The sequence below is a fragment of the Aphelocoma coerulescens genome, chromosome 3, assembly GCF_041296385.1.
Source record: "Aphelocoma coerulescens isolate FSJ_1873_10779 chromosome 3, UR_Acoe_1.0, whole genome shotgun sequence".
Classification (NCBI taxonomy): Eukaryota; Metazoa; Chordata; class Aves; order Passeriformes; family Corvidae; genus Aphelocoma; species Aphelocoma coerulescens.
Genome location: NC_091016.1, coordinates 102,872,545 through 102,895,077, shown reverse-complemented (window position 1 = coordinate 102,895,077; position 22,533 = coordinate 102,872,545). Strand labels below are relative to the sequence as shown.

At 36.5% G+C, this 22,533-nt stretch overlaps 1 protein-coding gene across 1 annotated transcript in view; it reads right to left on the bottom strand.

Annotated features, from left to right (window-relative positions):
• CSMD1 (CUB and Sushi multiple domains 1) overlaps window positions 1-22,533 on the bottom strand; it is a 1,120,396-nt gene that overhangs the window by 511,564 nt on the left and 586,299 nt on the right. Inside the window, exon 5 of the mRNA XM_069011476.1 lies at window positions 17,004-17,211. Within this exon, the coding sequence (XP_068867577.1) occupies window positions 17,004-17,211 (208 nt within the window). The remainder of the gene's footprint in view (window positions 1-17,003; window positions 17,212-22,533) is intronic.

Below are 22,533 nucleotides of genomic sequence, written 5' to 3'. Positions count from 1 at the left end.
TCAAATATAAAATTATTGAAGGTACATATTTTAGCTGATAAAAAGAATGTACTAACAGAAGCATAACATAACTAAGTGTAATTAAGGAACCCCAACCAAACAAGTGAGTTGGTTAGGTCTTCAAAGTGGTCAACAGTTAAAACAAGCACAGCAAGCACTGTTTTATTGTAGTGGAGCTAAGGCTAATTACCAGATAGAAAGATTGGACACTGAATGGGGATCTCTGTTGTTTGTAAAAAGTCATTTGAAAGAGTACTGCTAAGGGAATAGTTTTAAGAAAATAAATACTAGTTTGTATCAGTGAATGAGAACATTTAATTCTAAATTAAAGCTGAAATGAGATACTTTCCAGCATCATAGCTTCATGGTGGCAATTCTTTTAAACGTGACTAGTTAACTAGGAAAATCATATTTAGGAGTATTAAAAATAAATACAGATGGCACATTTGATTTACAAAAATTATCTTCCACTTCTCTGAGCAGAGAAAAGTTAAATTTCTCCCTAGTTTTACTGGAAACAGCTTTGAGATAAAATACTAGCATTTCTGTCTTGTCTCTGAAAACAATATATGATCTCTGTATTAATCTTTTATCATAGTATTACATTAAAAATTAAAACAAGTAATTTTTAAAACTGTTCAGATTTTCAGTTTTTATAATTTCTTAAATATTGAAATAAAGTCTCTCATATTCTTTCCTTACTGATGTATTTCAGATACTTACTGACTGTAATTCTGTTTCTTTGCCTACTTTTTCACTTAGTGAAATTTGTGATTTATATTCTCCTCATCTCCATAAACCCTCTCAAGACCTTCAAAATGATGCAGCTGCTGGGTGGGACAGACGTACTCTATTTCTACTAACATGTTGAGAATAGAAATTATTATTTGTTCATTAATGTTTCATGCCCTATTTTACAAGATTTACTTTCTCCACACCTTTTGAAGGTTTTGGATCTTGTACAGCTCATCCAATAAATCAGGCTTACTACCTCCTACAAACTTACAAAAGCATTGCCCTCCAACTGGTAAAACTATTGGCTTCATTCTTTACATGAAGCTACATCAAATTGGAATCTCGATTTTTTTAAACAAAAGAAAATACAGAGATTGTTGCTGTACTGCTAAGAAAGAATAGTAGCTATGCTGTATTTTCAGTTTATTCTTCTCTACAACATAGGCTAGGTAAATCCACATTGACCATATCTGTGAAATACAAACCAACCCGGCTTTCACCATGTTAAGCACCAAAATCAGCGATTACAAATTTTAAAATAATTTCCCTGCTGTGGGTATAAAATGCAGTATTGTACGTTTTACATGAGTGGTTTTTGTCAGGTTAAGCATTCTGAAACTGAGTCCCATAAGAACACAAGTGAGCCACACCTGTCTGTATTGATCTGAATGTCAGCATGAAACCCAAATGCTTTGAACATGACTATCTCTGTGAGCACCTGCCTTTAATGTGGAAACAACTCCCTGCCACACACAAGACTGTCAAGCACTTGTCATAAGCAAGGAATAAGTGTGTTATTTCTGTGCTTCCACAGCTGAGTGTTTCCAAAGCAAGCACTGGCAGAAGTTAATGTTGCTGTCTCTATTCAAGCCACATGTAGAAGGTCAGTCAGGTTTGGTTGTTCAGAAATTGGTCAGGGGCTGAGGTCATTGGCAGCTTATGCCAGTGATTTAGTGCAGAAAAGTGTAGAATGTTAAATCAAAAGATGTTCGGGGAAATATATACAGACATTAAATAAAAGGTGTAGAAAACCAAGCGTGAGGCGGGACAGAGGGAAGCCAAGCCAGGTCTCTCTGCAGGGCCTCTCTGCCCTTGAGGAAGTTGACAGTTCCTCCCAACATGTACCCAACCTGATACATTTTTTCTGTAAACAAATTTGAGACCACATGCAGTGAGTGGCATGGTGCTGTTCTTTGGCTGCATTCCCCAAAACTGCCCTCTAAACCTCTGACAGCCTCTCAGCCACAAAGTTAGACAAATTCCCACTAGATCTCTAGTGTCCCATTAAAACCTCATGAGGATAGACTTTGTTCAACACTGAGAACAGGCAACTCTATGCTGTTGTGGATGTTTCTACCTCTCTATTTGATACAAATTCATGTTCTCAAAAAGGATCTTTGGTTTTCTGAGCATATTCTGTAAGGATCTGCTCTCAGTATATTTACACTTATTTCTTCGTCCTACCTTTAAATATCCTAAAGGGCAGCTGGACTTGCTTTATACTGGTAAATGCTAAGGTGCATGGAATGAGAGTCCAAGAACAAAAATGTAAAAATCTATCCCAAAAACAGAAAAAGAGACACTTGTTCTTGATTCTCATGAAGGAACCTATCAAAAAGGGTAGTCTACAAAAATACAACCCAAGGCAGGGAGGGAGTTCCTTCACTTCACTTGACTGGAACTGTCTGCTACCTGTCTTGAAGGGGACAAGTTTTCATATGATTCATTGGGCACAGCTCCTCTACTGTTTTTGCTAGAATTCCTGACAAAGTCTGATCACAAAAATTGTTGTGGCTCTTTGGGTTGGCAGGAGATAAGATTAGTCAGTTGTAACTTGATAAAACTTACAGAAAATGCAAACTCATATCATGTCTATGCTTCTTTTCTATTTTATATCAATTGGTTTCCATTCAAGCAAAATTCTCAAGCTATCCCCAGGATAACACAAAACCTCAAAACAAAACCAACCACTGACATGGGGACCAATAGATAACCTGCTTAACACTGAGGGTGGCAGGGAAATAACAAACAAATATCTGCTCCTGTAATACTCTCTTTCATTTCACCATTTTGGTTTGCAGCCAAGAATATTTGCAGAGGTTTTGAAAAGAAATCAAGAATAATTTATAAATTAGATATAATTTTCTAAACAAACAAACAAAAATATTTCTTTATATTATCAAAGAGGAAGTTGTGAGATTACAGTTTGCAAGCACTTACTGGGAGCTGGAGTCTGGTAACAGTTTTACAGTCTTGCAGAAAAAGACAGAACTTTGTGGCTGGAACCTGAAGATAGCCATGTATGCAAGCTTGGAAATAAGATGCTTTCTTTTAACAATAAGGATAATTAGCAGATTACAAAATACTCTGAAGGACTGGAAAACACTAAATCAGGGGTTATGTAATATTTTTCTGACAAAAATATGCTCTTGTTCAGGTGGAGAATTTTCCTGGTTTCATTTACACAGGTAATCTTTTATTATTAGAATGGGCACATCTTGTTCCTAAATATGAATTTCATATCTGTTGCCTGAATTTATCAGATTATGATAACAAAAACAATACTCCAGTTCTATATACTTTGGACAAACAGGAAACTATTATCACTCCTGAGAAGTAAAAGTTTCTGAAAGAATATCCACGTTTGGAGCAAACAGGATCTGCAAACTCTTTTTAACATTTTCATATCGAACATGTAATCTTTCTTTTAAGTCTTCTGATAAGCACTGTATTTTTTTTTTTTTAAGACAGACTCTTTTTTGTTGTAACCCAGTCATTAGTGCCTAAAATTTGACAATGACTTGAGATTCTCCCAGTATAGAACCATTCAAAATGTGGATAAATCCCAAATAGAAATAAAACTTATTAATTCAGCTCTCAAGTCTATGTAGATTTTCAGGGCTTTACTGCTATTTACTGTACACAGAAAAATTAACATTTTTAAGAGCTTTATCCAGCTCAGTGGGACTGCAGTGGATTGATTTCAAACACAGCAGCTGAAGCAAACACACCACCCTTTTTTTTATTACCATATATTTACCCAGGGGGCAGCATGCTAATTCTAAATATTTATTATGAAAACCTGTACACCAGTTTCTAAGAAACCAAGATTTCTCTTGATAGTTGCCCTCTGCAGAAGAGTTAAAACCCTCATCTTTAGAAACTCTCCTCATAAATACTGCCAAATTCTGGAATCCCACACCTTCAATGCTAAATATAAGATTTGCTACTTGGAACGATTTTTTTTCACAACAATGAAGATAGAAGAACTGCTATAAAGTCTTCTTGTGTAGTCAGTCTTTAGATCTAGATTTTCTATAATAAAACTAGAAATCCTATTGTTACTCCTGGACTGTACATAATAATTTACAACTCATTAGAGCACAAATTTAAGACACACATCCAATTTCATTGAAGAAATGAGGAGATGGAAAATTCAACATCTACTTTGAAGTTTGCTGAAACAACAAAGCCATTGCTTCCTTCAACTGTGGAAACAGATTATGGTTCTTTGTCTTAGCCATAGTGTCCTTGATCTACTTAGCTAGTAATGATATGGTGTTTTCTCTGCATGGGTGCATTTAGATGCTCTAAACCTTTACCTGTGAAACTGCTTTCAGATGAGACAAGCATCCACTTTTGAGTCATAATAAATTCTTTTCTAATTACATGTCTCCTTTTCAAGAATCCATTTAAACCTGTGAACAGTCTGTGTCCAGGTGTTCTAATTTTGGTCTAATATTGATTCATGTACACCTCTTTAATATGCTTCAAAAACAGCCTGTTCATTGCAATACTGTACTGAGAACCAGGTAATAGGGGCTCACATGAAGGGCTCGAGCATCCTTTTCATCTGCTGTCACTGCTGAGGTTGTGAGGACAAGCATTTTTTATATTGGTTGATTCTTGACATCAGTTTTCAATTTTTTAAGTCTATCAGTAAGCTAAATCATTATATAAACACATAATTGACTTGAAATTCACTGCATATGAATATTAGAATCCATAAAGTCCTTATTTGGGAGTCAGTCTCTTCACTTCATAAATGAGCTGCACATCAACTACAAATGGAGTTCTTTACTCTTCCTTCCTTTTTCTTTCTGGTATAATTTTATAAGACCTTTTTTATATAATCATCATGGTTCAGCCAAAGAAGTTGCAGCTGACAGAAGAGTTGAAAGAGTTGAACCCAAATACATGAGAAATGAGGACCACAGTATTGGGAAAACCTTGCACAAATCCTGTCTAAAGATAAGTTACCATGACATAGCAACTCTATGAATAAAGCAAATATAAGACCCAGATTTTAAAGAGAAACTCAATTTGTTTTATTCATGAGGCATTCCTTTCTTTTCCAATTTGCCAATCGTAACAGAATATGGAATAGTTTTTCAGTTAAAATGCCCATCAGCATCCAATGTATAAAAAGTAATCATTAGTGCTTCCATTTTTGTTTAAATGTTTTACATCTGAATTTCTCACTCTTCACTGTGGTGCTGCTGCAAGCTTGGCTAAACTAACAAAATCTAGTGTTTTCTTTTTATTCACAGCAAATTGCTTTCCCTGCTGATTGTCTTCTCCCTTGCCCATCTGGGAGATTGGATAAACAAAAACAATATCTCAGTCACCACTACAAATCATACCCAAAGTTTCTGTGCTGTAACTACCACTTTAAAACATCAGAGATACACAACAGCACAGTATTTTCTAAGTGCAGACCTCTGCAGAAAATCCATTAAGTCCGATCACTAGCCTACTGTGCAGGTGTTAAAAAAAGAGTAGCGATCAATAAACATGTTATTTAAATTCAATTTAACATTCTTTTAGAGTCAAAGAAATAATCAATGTATTCTGTGTGCTAACTAAACAGCAATACCCGGGGCCAAGGTATTTATTAACTGTAAGAACAGTTCATTGGCAGGTTTACTTTGAGCTGCTGTAGAGCACAGCACTGGTCTCAGCAGAAAAAACATTCAACAAATTAATGGGTAGTTGGCCTAAAAATCTTGCAGTAGAAATTTAGGAAGAGTTTTCTGGAGGAGTATGTCTACTTTGGTATATATTGCTGGAAAGAAAACAACCCAAATTACTAACAAATGTTTTAGTTGTTATGTACCATGCTTTCAGTACATCCAGAAAAAAAATAAAACAGACCTATATTAACCCCTATGTGACGGGTTAGCAAGCATAGTCCCAGAAGTGATGTTCTTGCAAAGGGGTGCTTACAGCTCCTCTATGACCTGACAGAACCTATCAGCTGGCCAGTTTGAATATGGACAATCTTTTAAGCTACTTAAAGTTGTGACCGCCTCTGTGATCCACACTTAAGAATAGACAAACTCCCCCCCACAGCTCTCTCTTGTTTCTGGTGCTGGGACAGGTGGCTGCAGGCCCCGTGCAGGGGCCAGTGGGCCCGGCCCAGGCCCTGCTCGGGCCAGGCCGGGCGGGGCCGTGGCCATCCTGGAGCCAACGGGCCCTGTTCCACCCGCAGAACCCCCCCACAGCCCTGCTATGGGCAGCCAGAGCAGCCCGGCTCCCCCTCTCCAGCGCGGCCAAGATTCAGCTGAAGCTGCACCGCTGTCCGGCAGAGATCATGTGACCAACAGCGATAAGTGACATTCCAGCTGCAAGGCCTGGGTGAGATTAACCCTTTTAGTGCTGTGAAGAGCTGAAAACCTCAGGGAGGAGAAAGAGGAGATGCTTAAAGCTGAAATTCTGTTGTAAAGCTATGATGCATCAGAGTTTCCCGTTGCAATTTCATGAAGGCATGGGGGGTGGAACATTCAACTTGTACTTGTGAGCAAAAGCACCTGCGCTGAGATAGGCAGATGCTGACACAGCTGTAATTTGATGAGAAGTTTGAACAGGGAGAGATGGAAGCGATGAGGACTCTCACTCCACATGGAAAGGGGAAGACCTCTGTTCCTAGGGATGCTCCCAGAGATAGTCCTAGAGATGAAGATGAGGAAGACCCTTTGCTCCCAGGGAAGGAGGAGGGCCTCTGTTCTTAGAGATGAAAATGCTCCCAGAGATGGGTGAAGAGAACTTTTGTTTCTGAATGGCTCAACCTTAAAATTGTACTCCAGTAGCTCGAGATTGGACACTCGAAAGCAGTTGTGGTAAAAGCTGCAAGTCGCGGAAGGGACTCACATGCGAGCAGAGAACCAACCTGGGCGGCTGTCTCGTTGTGATAATGTTTTCATAGCATGGGCAAGAGAGACTCCTCTTCCTAAGTGGACTGAACAAGGCTATTACAGAAGTGGTAAACAGACTGAACATCTCAAGGGTTGTCTTTTTACACTGTCAGTGGGAGAAGGGAGAAAGGTGGGGGGAGGAGAAGTGTTCTGAAGGTGTAGTATGATTTTATTTTTTCTTTTTCCCTCTTTTAGGTCTGTTAATAAACTTCTTTATATTCTTTCAAGTTTGGTGCCTGCTTTGCTTTTCTCCTAATTCTTATCTCACAGAAGGTAAACAGTAATGAGTATTTTGGACCAAACCACTACAATTGTAAAATTCTATTCTTCTCTTAAAATGTGATGAATAATTGCTGAGATCATTTTATATGCTGGAAAATAAGAACACATTCAACTATGCTAATTCCTACCAGACAAATTTTCATATACTTGGGTGTTTGAAAGCATATGCCAAAAAACCCAGGATGTATTAAAACCCACTATATCTTTTAGAAAATTGCAATAGTTAATATTAAAATTCTAATATATTTGAAAAATATGATAGAAAACTACAGTGCTTTAAAAGAGCAGTTTGGTAAATTACCATCCTTCATCCTCACTGATCTTAATGGGAAAAGAGGCCACTACCCATGTCAGTGTAACTTTACACCATGATTGATTTCCTTTCTGATATTATTGCTAAATTAGGTACCAGTGTCAAAAACTAGAATTTTGCATAATGTCCAGGGAATAACTTTCTTTTTGTTTTCCAGACTGATCTAGTAGTCCCTCTGTTAATGGGATTTGACCAGATGACCTGAACTGTATTAATTCTACAAGTTTGAGACTTCATATTTATATGCAGATATATTTACAGCAAGATTGTCTCTATTAAACTTTTTCTTTCTCATGTGGTAACACAGATGTCAAAAGAAATATAGATTTGACAACTCCAGTTTAAATTAGATTTAAATTTAAATCAGTTTTTGCTTGTTTGTGGGTTTGTTGGGTGTCTTGGGGGGGGGGGGGGTTGTTGGTTTGTTTCAGGTTTTGGTTTGGTTTGGTTTAGTTTGGTTTCTTAATCAGTGAGTAGGTTTGCATTTTCAGAACTACTGGGATTATGGCATGCAAACCTAGAATTCCTGGTATGGGTGTATGGCAAAAGGGGAGAGAGAGGAAGAACTTAATAACATTCCAGAAGTCAAGATATCTGTATGTTTTGTTTTACACTTCAGGTTGGCTGCAATGGATAGATACTGTGTAAAAGCAAGAAATTTAATGATTCATAAATATCTCCAAGAAAAGTACATTGGCATGAACTGTTTCATCATTAAAACATATTTTCCTGAATCCAATGGCAAGAGTTTCGTGAACAAATGAAGCTAATTTTATAGATATTCTAGAATAATGCAACAGACCCAGTAGAAGGGTATTTTAGGAGCATACTGAATCCCCAGGGTTATAAAATCTATTTAGAAACAGAGTAAAGTAGTGGTATTTTAAGTAATCTGAGCTCTCTGTTAATGTATTTAAACTGTGCTCATATACTTAATTTTAAAAATCTAGTGCTTTTTATGTTCTTTTAAATATAGTGGAAAATTATACTGTGGGTCACAGTGCTTCCTTAAGTGAGTTCTCTCACTCTTATGTTCCTGTCAGTTTGTGATGTGCTATGAATGAAGCCTTTATGCCTCTTCAGCACAGTAGGCTGTAAATTAATAGGTGCAAAGAAAGCAAGAGTGTTCTGTGAATTAAGCGTCAATTTAGTGCCTCTGTACTTCTCACTTCATACGCGATTCACATGCTGGTGTTAACAGCTAAGTGGTCTCTGTGTCCTTACAGCTAACACAGGCAAGACATTATATGAGTTTAGTCCCTACTATTAGCATAAAGTATATTTATCCTCCTATTTATTTTAAGGTCATAATCCTTGCAAAACATCCAACATGCTTTTATGCATACGGATACTAATATGTACTTTTCTATATATATTATTTAGCATGAGAAAACTACAAGAGGTGATGCATTTCAGAAACGCTTTCTTCAAATACAAGTCTAAGAACTTTTGCAAGATTTCTATGTGAGACCTTATCATAAACTAAACATATTTATTGAGTGAGCCTTAAATAGATTTGTCTTTGCAGCAGGACTCTGTACAATGTTGTTTTGGTTTTTTTTTAATCAGATTAACCAAAAGATAATATACATACATACATACATACATACATACATACATACATACATATATATATATATATGTACACATACAACATATAATAGAAAGGAAAACGGTGGTCCTTATTCCCTCCAACAGTTCCTTTCTTCCAGTGCAATGCCACCAACTCAGAGATCACACACAAATTTGGATGCTACATTTCAGCTTATTTTGAAACCACTACTTGCACTCTTTTTTCCTCTCTTCATTATGGCCATTTTAGCAATTAGAATCTGCAGTTTTGTCACTGCAAATAGCAGAGCTCATCTCCTTATATAATTTATACTGAATTATTTAATATACACTTAAATAACAATAAAAAAACAACCAGTCATGTTCCTCTGTATCAAAGCAATAAAAAACCCAAAATGCCACTAGGATGCTGAAATCAAAAGACAATGCCCAGGATGGTGGAAATAAATGTAACACTGTCTTAAGATACCAATTTCCCTGCAGCTTTGCTTTCTTAACCCTAGTCAGGTTTCATCTTCTCTCTTACATAAATTTTAGGGAGGGCAAACCATTCGCTAACTGTTCAATCCACTTTTTTTTTTTTTTTTTTAAATTTCCATAGACTCCAAAGATACTGAGCAGTGTTCACTGTATTTCTCCAAGACTGCTAAAAATTTACTTACAACTGTGGATAATTCATTTTTCAAGTAGGCATTTGAATGCCTGAAGAAAATCCATTTTGGAACATGATGATTTTGATAAATATAGCCAAGTACAAGATATATCACTGATTATATCATCTTATTAATCCTTATTATGGGAGAACTGTAGGAGTGAAGAAGCTGTTTATCTGCATATGTTTGGGTTTAGAAACTGCTATTAAAAAAAAACTGGCTATAGATACTGAATTAATACTTGCTATTTCCCACTCAGGGAATTTCAAAAGACTCTGGAAAGCAATACTTTTAGAACTAGAGTACACCAGTTTCCTGTATGACATGTTTAGTATACATAGCTGATGTCCTATGCAAAACACTCTGACAATTTTCTTTATAAATTCCCTAATACGTGAGTGGGGATAATACTTTCTGAGACTGTGCTTAACAGCTCTGAGACCACTGAGACATTCTCTCCAAGATCACACAACTCCACAGGAACTCAAGTTCAGCACTTTGTTTGAAAACTTTTGATACACCATTTTGACTACGACTAAACCACATGGCTGACTTTAAAAAGAAACAAACAAAAAAAATGCTTGGGGGTATATGTTTTTCAACCCTTTATCTACGAGAAACCAGGATCAACTATGATTTTTCCATTCTTTATTGGGATAAATGTTAACAGATTTTAGGCTTAAACCATTGAACACAGCAGGAAATGCTGAGGGAGGATGCAGAAACAGGACACATTTCTGGGAGCGAAGGGAGCAGTGGGAGCATAGTTATTGCCAACAGGAAACAGGTAGGAGAAACCCAGAGAGACAAGCATCAGTACCAAAGGCAGCAACTGACAGGACTCGGAAGATGGGGAGAAGATGTATTCCACTGAGCTTTTTAAAGGGACATGGTGTTTGCCATATTACTTATTTTGGGGATTTTTCTATCATTTATTCAGTTTTCAATATGTAAATCCCTTCTGATGATGTCTGCTGTAGCAAGAGTCTGAACAAATAATGTATGGAAGAAATCTGTTAGCAAAAATGTATTTAATTAACAGAATTTTAATTCTACTCAAGTAAATAAACACATTATGAATTAAAAATCTGTAATGTTCTGTCAGGATCACTATATTTTTCAGTCTTAAAAAGCTCTTCATATAAGCACAAAATCTAGATTAGCCACTCCCCTTAAAAGTTTCTTTGTCCTTCCAATGTATCTTGGGAGTTTGGAACTGAATAGTGCTCTACAGTAAATAAGTTTTAAATGTTTTTGTGTTGCTACATATATTTGATAGGTTGAGTTCAAGTGCAAGGTAACATTATTGCTAATTTCCAAATGTGATAGATTACATAATATTTACATGGAAACTGAAAACTTTGCAACGTGAAAGTCAATAGGAAGAATCTGAGGGTAACTATGCAACTTGTTTTCCTGAAAAAAACCCCAAATGTGGTTCATGGCAGGTCAGATGGACAGGTTAGCCAGTAGAGAAGCTTATACTTATTGGTTTCCTAACCAAAACAGGTAATAGGGGAAATCCAGTTACAAGCTAGAGAAAGGTAAGAGCTTCCAAAAACTAGTAGAAAGCAAGAGAACTCCAAGACAAACATTTGACTTTGCAGAATTTCACTAGTGACCCAGAAAAGGAATGATGGTCATGATGTCTCTAAGGAGGCTAAAAGAAGTAAGCAATTACACATAAATTAATAAAAATTTATTAGTTTTCTCAAATAAAAACGTTGTACTCTAACTGCCTCCCCTTTGTTGCGTGGCCATGGCATATCCTTTCTCACCTGATGGAGAAGGAAACAAAAATAGTGCCTTATATTGGCACAGGTATGTCCCAAGCCTTTTTCTGGTGTAGAACAACTTTATTGAAGGTAATCCACAAATGATACATCTTTTTACAGCAAACCAATAGATGGTGCTCTTTAGCTGTCTAATTATGTAATTCTGAGCTAAACACTCAGCTCCAATGTCTGGATCTACGGCCATAGATGTCTATCAAAAAGGTGATCTAGACCACTCCATTTCCTCATGCATTACTTTGCTATAGGCCTCTCACAAGGAGGGTGGTAATTGAAATTACAACAGATCTATTAACAGGAGAGAAAGCATACAAATTGAAATCCTACTATTTTGAAATATATCTGAGTGTTTGAACTGGTGCATTTAGCTACAAAACACAAAATAGTATCCAGCTGTTATAGGAATTATTCATTAACAGAGAAATAAGAAGTGAGTTTCAGAGGAATCCAGATACTTATGTCAAATTGTATGCCAAGATTATAGCAATTCATTACTACTGCTTTCAAATCACTCTCACATCCACATACACTTTTATGGCCTTTCACTATGATATTGAGATGATTTATAAGGAAGTCAGAATAATCTTAAAGGTAATTTTAAATAGTATTAGGAAATTAATTTAGACTAAAAAGTGTGAAGTGTAGTTCATTCTCCTGCATTGGCAAATACTGACAAAAATGTGAAGGATAATAATTTTGGCTTTAAATTGAAGCACAGTAAGATAAAATCAATATTATATGGTCAAAGAGAAAAAAAAAATTTTTTTGAACAAAATTTGTTCAAAATTAAGATTCCAAGTTAAAAAAAAAATAATTGCAGGATTATTCTTAGTATCACAATCACCTTTCATGCACAGTCTAATACAGTGTAACTTGATGGTCTTGTAAAAACCATGGCCAAGCCACATTTACATGAAAAAGCCTGAGTTGGACCTATCTATGCCCATGTGAATTGCCCAGCTTTACCCAACCTACAAATAGTAATAAAAACCCCAAACTTCCATCTCAAGGAGGAGTCTTGAGAAAGACTGTTACAGCGGGGATTACTGTAACAAGCATATATCAAACCAGGAGTCCCGTGGAAAGGAATTATATATAGACGGATTCTGGATAGATGTTTCAGAGAGATGTTTATTTCTCCAGCCTCATGGCCGGGGCTCTGCTCAGGAACTGCTCCAGTCACGGGACCTGAGGGTCCTTCCCACACCGGGGAACATAAACCAACCAATCCAGGAATGAGTGTGACCAGGGGCAGGGAAACCCCATGTCTCCCCCCCCCAGGGCCCATCTCCCAGGGCTCCATGGCAGGGGGGGAGACCCCAACAAAAGACGAAGAGATTTTCAATAGGATGCTTTCCCTAAGTAATAGATTTCTATTTCAAAACTGTGTTTGGTTGAAGTCTGGATTTCTAAGATACTTAAGATACTTCTTAGTGCTATTTTTAGATCCAACCTTGATTTAATTTTAAGTACCATGTAACTTATGCAGAAGTCTAAAAGGACATGTTTGGAAGAATTTTAAAAGTTATATTCAATGTTCAGATTTTTTTTTTAATGTTCTAATAATTAACAACAGAGGAGCCCTTTGGACCCAAAAGATCTGCCTTTTGATGGATGTGGAGATGGGCTCCACACGTAGCAGAGGCAGTCTTATCTGTTATGCTCCCACAAGTTTGTGGCATTGCAAACAGTAGCTTACTAACTCAAAATAAAATTATTTTTCACCTAAAACTCTTTATATAATAGCAAACTAAGCAAATTATTCAAATTCAAAAAGATTTATTTCACCTACAGTCTAACTGATAATACTTCTACTTCTTTTTACAGATTAAAAGCCTTTACTATGTCCTTCACATTCATTTTGCAAACACTGATGTTCCTCTTTTTAATCCTGTTGACACTTGTATTGATTCAAAGCAGAATTAAAAATGCGATCACCTATATTCATTCAAGATCTAGAGCTATATAACTGATCTTTAATTAGAAAAAAAAAAAAACAAGAAAAAAACACTCAAAACAAACAAAAAAAACCCCAACAAGCAAACCTTGAATAGCTTTAGACCTTCTAACTGTATCATGTACATAAAATAATGTCTCTTAACTCTTTTATAAACTAATTGCATTAGGATGGACCATATGAGTGATTTTAAAAACAAGAAAAAGTAAACAAATTTCGTCTTCCTCATCAATGCATTGGAAAACAAAACAACAGTCAGCTATATAAAATGGAAATTAACTGAACATCTTATAGAATGTTTAGAAACTTAGAATCTTATAGAAGGTTTAGAAACGTGTGTCATATAAGTAATATAATAAATATTAATATTATATAGTAATAAGATATATAATCTATGTAATTACTATAACATAAAATCTCTTATTTACATATTTTATAGATGTATCAGATTACTTTCCTTCAGCATTTAGATTCCACTTGTTCTTGCAATTCCATTGCTTTACTTAAAAAAAAGTCCATCCTGCTTTTACTGCAGTCATGCTGGAGGTGCTTCTTACCTTGCTGATGTATTTGGAGAGGGTAATCCAGACATATTGCATCATACACTAAAACCACTAAAGAATCATCAGTCTGAAATTACTTTCTTTATTCTTGTTCTTTTTCTAGGTTTTACAGTGCTCATGTATGTGTCTTTTTTTGCTTATTTTACAGCAAATATTCCTTTAAGGGAAAAAACAATCCTAATTACCAGACTGCACTAATGGAATATGTGTCTCCTAATATAGAATTAATGTCTAAAGCTGTTGACATGATGCCAGATACAATAAAAGGGAGCAATTAAAAAAAGTCACATTTGAAGATGATAACACCCCTAGACCATTAGTTTTAAGTATGGAACAACTTCCCATTTAAACACACAGCTGATTTTAGCATATTACAGAATGCACTACATTTAGCATGGCTCTAATGTCGCTATGGTAACTGTTCTGGCTTAAATATAGCTGAATGTGTAGCTTCATTCCAAATTTTCCAATAATCCTTTAAACATTTCTTACAAAACTCCCCATAGTTTCTCCAGACTTTCATCAGTGATACTGTACCAATCCTTCACTGGTATCACCGACACCAGTACTGTTTAGTATCTTCATCAATGACATGGGGAGTGGGATAAATTGGCAAGTTTGCTAATGACGCCAAAATGTGTGGTGACGTTGACAAACCTGAGGGATTGGATGCCATCCAGAGGTACCAGGACAAGCTCGAAAAGTAGGCCATAGAAAACCCATGAGGGTCAACAGTGCCAAGTGTAAGGTGCTGCACCTGGGTCAGGACAACCCCCCATATCAATCCAGGCTGGGGGATGAACAGATTGAGAGCAGCCCTGCCAAGAAGGACTCTGGGGGGCTGGTGGGTGAGAGGCTGGACACAAGCTGGCATTGTGTGGCCCAGAAAGCCAGTTTTATCCTGGGCTCCATCAAAAGCAGCATGGCCAGCCGGGCAAGGGAGGGGATTCTGCCCCTGTGTTCTGCTCTGGTGAGACCCCACTTGCAGTGCTGCATCCAGCTCTGGGATCCTTGGAACAGGAAAGACATGGACCTGTTCAACCAAGTACAGAGGAGGGCCACAAAAATGATAAGGCCTGAACACCTCTCATGAGAAAAGGCTGAGAGAGTTGTGGCTGTTTAGCCTGCAAAGAGAAGCCTCTGTGGAGATCTTAATCCAGCCTTTCAGTATTTAAAAGAGGTTTATAAGAAAGAGAGGAACAGATTTTTTAGCAGAACCTGTTGTGATAGGACAAGGGGTAATGATTTTAAAGAGGGTAGATTTAGACTGCATATAAAGAAGACATTTTTTGATAGTAAGGGTGGAAAAACACTGGGAAAGGTTGCCCTGAGAGGTGCTGGATGCCCATCCCCAGAAACATTCAAGGTCAGGACTGAGCGACCTGCTCCAATTAAAGAAGTCCTTACTCACAGTAGAGTGCTCTTAACAGATGATCTTCTAAGGTTCCCTCTAATCCAGATTATATTATGATTCTATGATTTTAGGAACACACAGTAAATCCAGGTTTTAGTGATCAGTGCTAAATAATCTCCAACACACCACAGAAAACAAGAAAAATGTTGAGACTGAATTCTAGGAGAAAAGAAATTCTTATTATATCTCTGATTTCCAATGTAAAGCTGATCGATATTACATGACATCAATGCAGAATGTTTCCAATGCCTTCTGCTCATATTCTACTTCATCTATTACCAGAAATCAAAAGCACAAGCATATTTTTAAGTGTCTAGTAGCGTGCTTTATACGAAATCAAATGGACAGACTTTTATGTTCTGCAGGAAAATTGCATTAGTTCTTCCCCTTCAAGATTTCAGAAGAAAACTCTGTCATTGATGATTGTTGTGTATGTCTGTGCATGACTGAGAGGCAAGGGAGTACTCTCAGACTGTGCTTCAGACAGACATGAGCACTTAATTTGATACCAAGCTGCTTCACTGACTGCCATTACACAACTTTGGGTTATGTGGAAATGTTAGAGAGTAATCTTGTGACATAAATCTACATGTGTCTTGCAACCAAAGTTTTTACATAGTTTCCAAGCATAGTTACCACACATTTTTATTGCTATATTTTCAAAAGATCAGATGCTAGCTAGAACTTCACAATTATTAATATATTGCACTGTCTAGCCTGTTATGACATTAAAATAACAGTGGGATTGCTTCCTATCTCTAGAAAGGCATTCTGAAAATAATAACCATCAGTCATCTGTGAGTAGATCTGCATTTTTCTAGGCTAAATTTTATAGCAATGGTGCATATGTCAAGCACAAGACATTCTCAGAGATGTAAAGGATGAAAAACCTGCATATGTAGGCTGCAAAGAAATCATAATACAAACTGTTCCACAATTTAATCCATTCCCACAGGCAGAACTATCATCTTTTACTTAGTAGAGAGAATGTAGATTTAGTATTACAATTACTAATCCCTAATATTGCTAAGCAAACAGATTTAACATCAGCTAACATAAAGATAGTAATGCTTGCACACGAGTACATGAAGACTGAATTATAGCCTGTTTAAAAAAAGATGTCATCTATTAGCTGTCTATATATTCCTGTTTTACTGAGGCTGACTTTTGCTCACTACTTTCATTGTTGAAGTACAATACCATAATGTCATTCAAGACACAGCATCAGAAAATGCTCTTATACCACCTTCAAATATGTAACATGAATTAAAACCTCACTTGTAAGATACCTTACAAATATAACTCTGGAAGATGGAAGAAAAGAAGAGGAAGGGTAGAGATGTGGAAAGAAACACAGGCAAACTTTTTTTTTTCCGTTCTGAAAGGTGAAAGGGTCCAAAGAAAATGCATAAAAAATGGTCATTACTAACAGGTAGAAAATAACTTAGATATTCTCTAATATCTTTTCAGATAAGCACCAATAAAAGAAAAACAGGAAGTGAGACCTTTACAAGATCTCTGACTTACCATATTGATGGTGCTTCTGTTCCACTGATCTCTAAGAAGTCATATCCTTCCTCTAACTGGAAGTCAGTAAAGACCAAAGCAATGGTGTCTCCTGGTTCAGCCAATATGGTCCAGGTGCAATCAGCATTATTTTCATACTCAGAAGGGAAGTGTGGACTTGAAATAGTTCCACTTGTCCCACGTAGTGTCCCTCCACAAGCTCCTTCAGCTGATGAACAGAATATCAATTACTAATGAAGCTGCACTTCAAACAAGTGAAGCACCATCCTTCTTTCTGCCATAGCAAACCCATCTCTTCTCTACCCACTGAGGATCCATAAATATATGCACACACAGGAAGAAAATATTATCCAGGTGAATGGAATAGAATGGAATATTTTGTGGCCTTTAAGCAGCAGATGTTTTTGGTTCAGGTTTTCTGACTTTTTTTCCCTGTTGGTGCCACTTTAGCATCAGGCCAAACAAGAATGAAGGTTGGAAGGGACACCTATTATGAGCTGGTTTGGAGAACCAGGCTCTGCTGAAATGTGCACAGAAGAAGCCTAAAAAAGACCTGGGCACAAAATCACAGAAACACAGTTAGACTCTCTGTGATACAAATTTAAAAATACTGAACAATTCTTTTCTTCCACCTATTTCTTATTAAAAAAAAAAATATATATATTCTTATAGATTTAAAAGCTGTCCTAAACTAGGAAGCGTTAATAACATCACACTATCCTTTCTCTTCTTTCTTTTTTTTTGTTCTGAATCAGGATGTTTACAGATGACAAAAGAATTCAGAAGGTTTTGTTGCCAGGTGGACCTTGGAAGGTTCATGCAACATCAGTTAATAATATACAGTTTTTAATGATTATTAACGAATTTTTTTTAAAAATGCAAAGCATAGGAATTTCCTCCTAAATCTTGAATGTTACTTAGTATTTTGCCAAAGGATTTAGCAAACATCTTATATCTTCCTTGCTCAGTAAGATTTCATTGAAAGCTTCAAAAACTTGCGGATTATCAGTAGTATTTGGTATTGGAACATATAATTAAAAACCCCCAAATAAGAAAATATGTCATCCATACAATTCATTGACATAAGAATTTAAAAATTAATCAGGTGGCTTTTGCTGTTTGATAATGTGGCTATGAAAGCTAAAGCAATAGTAATTAAAACTATTTCTGCATAGGTGAAGGATCAGAAGAGATGCATTTCATCAGTTTTACCATCTTTACTTACTGCTACTATCATTAGGTATTATTTGCATACTATAACGTGGAGATTTAAAAACACATAGCTTGGCAGGGTGCATAACACAAGGAACTTATAGTCTAATTAGGATAATAACTGAATAGCTAATTAAGACAATAGAAAGGGGTAGGAGTAGAGCTGCTCTTCTCAGTCATAATTGAAAGCCTGTCAGTGAAAGTGTGTTTTAAGACTGGAAGGAAAAAACAACTCATGTGAATCAAAGGAAGAATACTGTGGCTGGACATTAGAAAAAGGAGACTATTAAAAGGGGCTAAATAGCTAAATAGCTGATAAGTGACAGAAATTAAAGGAAGAATTGGAAGTAAGGCAGAAACAGAATAATTTCTTTAATGTTTAAGTAACATATAGAGCATTAATTTGACTAAAAAGAAGATAGAAAGCTGCTGAAGGGTTCAAACAGGTATCTATCTTTACTCTTCTACATGCAAAGTAAATTTTGACATACATAAATGTAACATAACCTTGGCTACCAAAGCCTTACTGATTTAATTTCTTGACACACAAATTTTTCAGAGGAGGTCATGTCTTTTAAATTAATTTCATATCTTACTTTTCAGACCCTGATATTTATGTGTTCTTTTTTAAAATGAAGGAATAGGGCTAGAATAGATCAAATCTCCTAAAAGATTTCTTTTTGTTGGTGAAATCAGGCCATTTCTGTGATTCCTTCCTCAATTTCTGGCTTTTCATACAGGGCATATTGAAAAGGCCATTGTGCCTCTGAGGAATGAAAGGGGGAAAGGAAGTGAAAATTAAAGAACCATGGATAAAGCTGAGAATCAAATTCAAATTTCCTGATGCATAATACATTCAAAGATTAAAATAATTTGAAAACTACTGTAAATCTATAAATCAGACAGGAGAATTGAGGTTTGTTAACAAATGATATCTGAAATGACCCTTTTTCCTAGTGTTTTTGTGTGTGTTTTGGTTTGTTGTTGTTGTTTCAGTTTTGCTTTTGTGGTTTTTCTTTTTTTTTTTTTTTAAATAAATAACTTTCTAGCAGTTCATTTCAGATCATCATCCAACCCAGCAAAGAAAAACAAATTAACTTCATACATCCTGTGCCTGCACTTTTAAGTTTCAGTTTCTAACACATAACAGTTCCACCTGTATTCTTGAAAGCCAGCAAGCAGACTTTTCCCATGCAGGGTAACCAGCAAGATGAGCAAAATCCTAAGTCAGCCATATCTCTTCTGTTAAATTTCATTATGACAGCATTCTCAATTATACCCTCTCCCACTGTGTTTATACTGAAATTAAGTAACATACTAGTGGTAAATACAATACTCCCCACTGTTCCTGTTACAGAGGCCTTGAATAATCTTTGAGCTCTAAAGCTCAGAATTTTACATCTGAAATGTAGTTCATTATTTCTGACAGCCACATGCAAAAATCTAAATTTATACACTGTGCATTACCAATGTGAGCCAAAGGAACTCAGGCTACTACAGCTATCTGCCCAAAGGGATGCACAGCTCTTTAATCTATTCACAACACCATTTTGAAGAGGTTTGCAAGAAACCAAGCTAACACAGAAACAGAAAGAGACCATTAGTCAGCTAGGTAAGACTGCAGAAACCAGCTTGAACCAGAGAGTATTTTCTCTCTGACAGATGTGGATATGCTTTGGGAATTTCCCTCGTCACAAGTGATACACAGGCTAAGGCAACCAGACTGTTGAATAGTAAAGCATTGCTTAAGGGAGTGCAGGCAGGCAGGATAGGGCCACACTGCTCAGAGAGTAGGACACAAAGTATCTAGTCTTACACAGCTGGTCCCAGAGCTAGTTGGCCTCCTTGGACTGATCATCGTTTTTGGCCATGGCCTTCTCTATGTCATGCTTTTGAGAGAGTTAGAACAGTGCTCAGGAATCTTAATGCATCACTGTGCTTGCAGTAATTTGATAGCAGATAGTGCCTGAGGCTTCATGAATTCAAACTCTATGTGATTTACAAATTGCATTTTAAAATGTGCAAGTAATTAATTCCAAACACTTATGGTTATTTTCAAGTTGTAAGCAACTGCACAAAGTGCTGTTTGTATCAGCATAAACGAGTACTTGAAGTATAAAGCTACAAACATTTGGATCTCTCAGTAGTCAGGAATTAAGTGCTCCGAATTTAGAGAATATGCATCTCATATAAAGTACACATGCAAAAACATATGGCTGGCACCACTTGACAAAAAGTATGTATACTGTATAGATGTGTAGCTTAGATAAAACAGATAAACATATCCATCAAGTTTATGCATGCAAAAAATCAAAAGTACCACCATGGAAGTAAATGAAAAACCTTTCATTTTTCTTCAAGATAGAAAGAGTAATTTCACCAAAAATAATAATCTGAAAATTTTAGTAAGCCATGTTTTGCATAAATGAATCTTGCTACAAGTGAGATGCAAGTCTTGATGAGCAGATAGCCAAGGATGAAGAAAAAAATCGGTATCTTAGAAAACTTCCTCTGGATTGGTTTAGGTATCTTTTGAACATTCAAACATTTTTACAGGACTATTCTCTCCTCACCACACAAATGCTTTCCAGGGTGCAATGTTTTGTATTCTATATGCCTTTTTTAATATAAAAGATAATAAAATGGCCAGGCAAGTAAAATAACATTTATTGCATAATGAAACCAAAACTAAACAAAGCAGAAACCTTAAAACTAACCTGACCTTTCAAAATTAATTTAGAATCTTTCAAAATTAATTAAGAATCCGAATTGAAATTGGAGTTGGCTATTCCACTTGAGTTTATATTGAAAGGTCTTCATGTGAAAAACCACATTAATATGTTACTCTTGTAACATAAGTGATAAAAACACAGTGGTGATTTAAAATACAAAATTCATAGTAATAAAGTTTTTCTTCTTATGTCATTGGTAGTCACTTCCTTATCTATCACCAGCAATAGCATAGGTGCAATTAAAAACTTGAGGGATATTTTATGAATCGTCATCAAATGACATATTGTCATTTTGAGTCACATTTTATAAGTCTTATCAATTAAAGAAAATTGCAGCTTTAGAGGGTTCTAAATGAACCATGGGCATAAATTATTCACCAAGCCTTATTAAAAGCTTCACTGAAATAGTTCTTTATCAAGACTGGAGAGCACTTCCACGTAGAGAGGTCTGAGGGTTTGGGTCAATGGCAAGTTGAATATGAGTCAGCAGTGCCCCAGCAGCCAGGAGGGCCAACCATATCCTGGGGGGCATCAGGCACAGCATCGCCAGCCAGCCGAAGGTGACTGTCCCACTCTGCATAGCTCTGGTATGGCCCCTCCTCAGGTACTGTGTGCAGTTCTGGACATCTCAGCATATGGAGGACATCAGACTACTAGAGTGTGTGCAGAGGAGGTCCTGAGGGCAAGACTTAGGAGGAGTGGCTGAGGTCACTTGGCTTGTTCAGCCTGGAAAAGGCTCAGGGATGGCCTCATGACAGTCTGCAACTTACCCCAGGCAGCAGCAGAGGGGGAGATGCTGGTCTCTGCCTGGTGACCATCGACAGGACACAAGAGAACAGAAGGAAGCTGTGTCAGAGGAAGCTGAGACTGGACATTAGGAAAAGGTTCTTCACTGGGAGACCAGCCAGTCACTGGATCAGGCTACCCAGGGAAATGGTCATGGCACAGGCCTGCTGAAGAGCGTTTCCATGATGCTCTTTCTTAGTCATGTGGTTTAATTTTACGTAGCCCTTCAAGGAGTTGGAGTCAAGGATCCTTATGGCTCCCTTCCAACTTGAGACAGTCTATGATTCTAAGATCTATTCAATTCTTTATTAAATAGCATTTTCCTGTAGTTTGTTTGTGAGAAAGTAGATAACTGTACCTCGTTAAAAAAATCTTCAGTACAGAGAACACATCTATGAAATGATGATGAATGATTACTTACACAAACACATGCTCTGTATATTTTCAAAAAGGTTAATATGAGGAGTTTGTTAAATAACTTTTTAAAAATAGGACTTTAAAATTACCATTTTAAAATGTCTTAATGACAAAAACCTAAAAAAAAGTCATAGTATATGTATGGAAAGTTTAAAAATAACTTCTAGCATGTCAATGCCAACTGTCAAACTGCTAAACTACAGTTTCAGAATGACCAAACACATCACAAAGTCTTACAATGGTGTAGCATTATGCATTCATCTGATAGCTCATTTACCTAATTTAGTTCCAAAAGGCAGACAGCTATTTAACCATCAAAATATACACCTCCACTTCTTTATCTTCTTTACTGTTTTAGGTTTTTACAGACTTTATTTTGAATA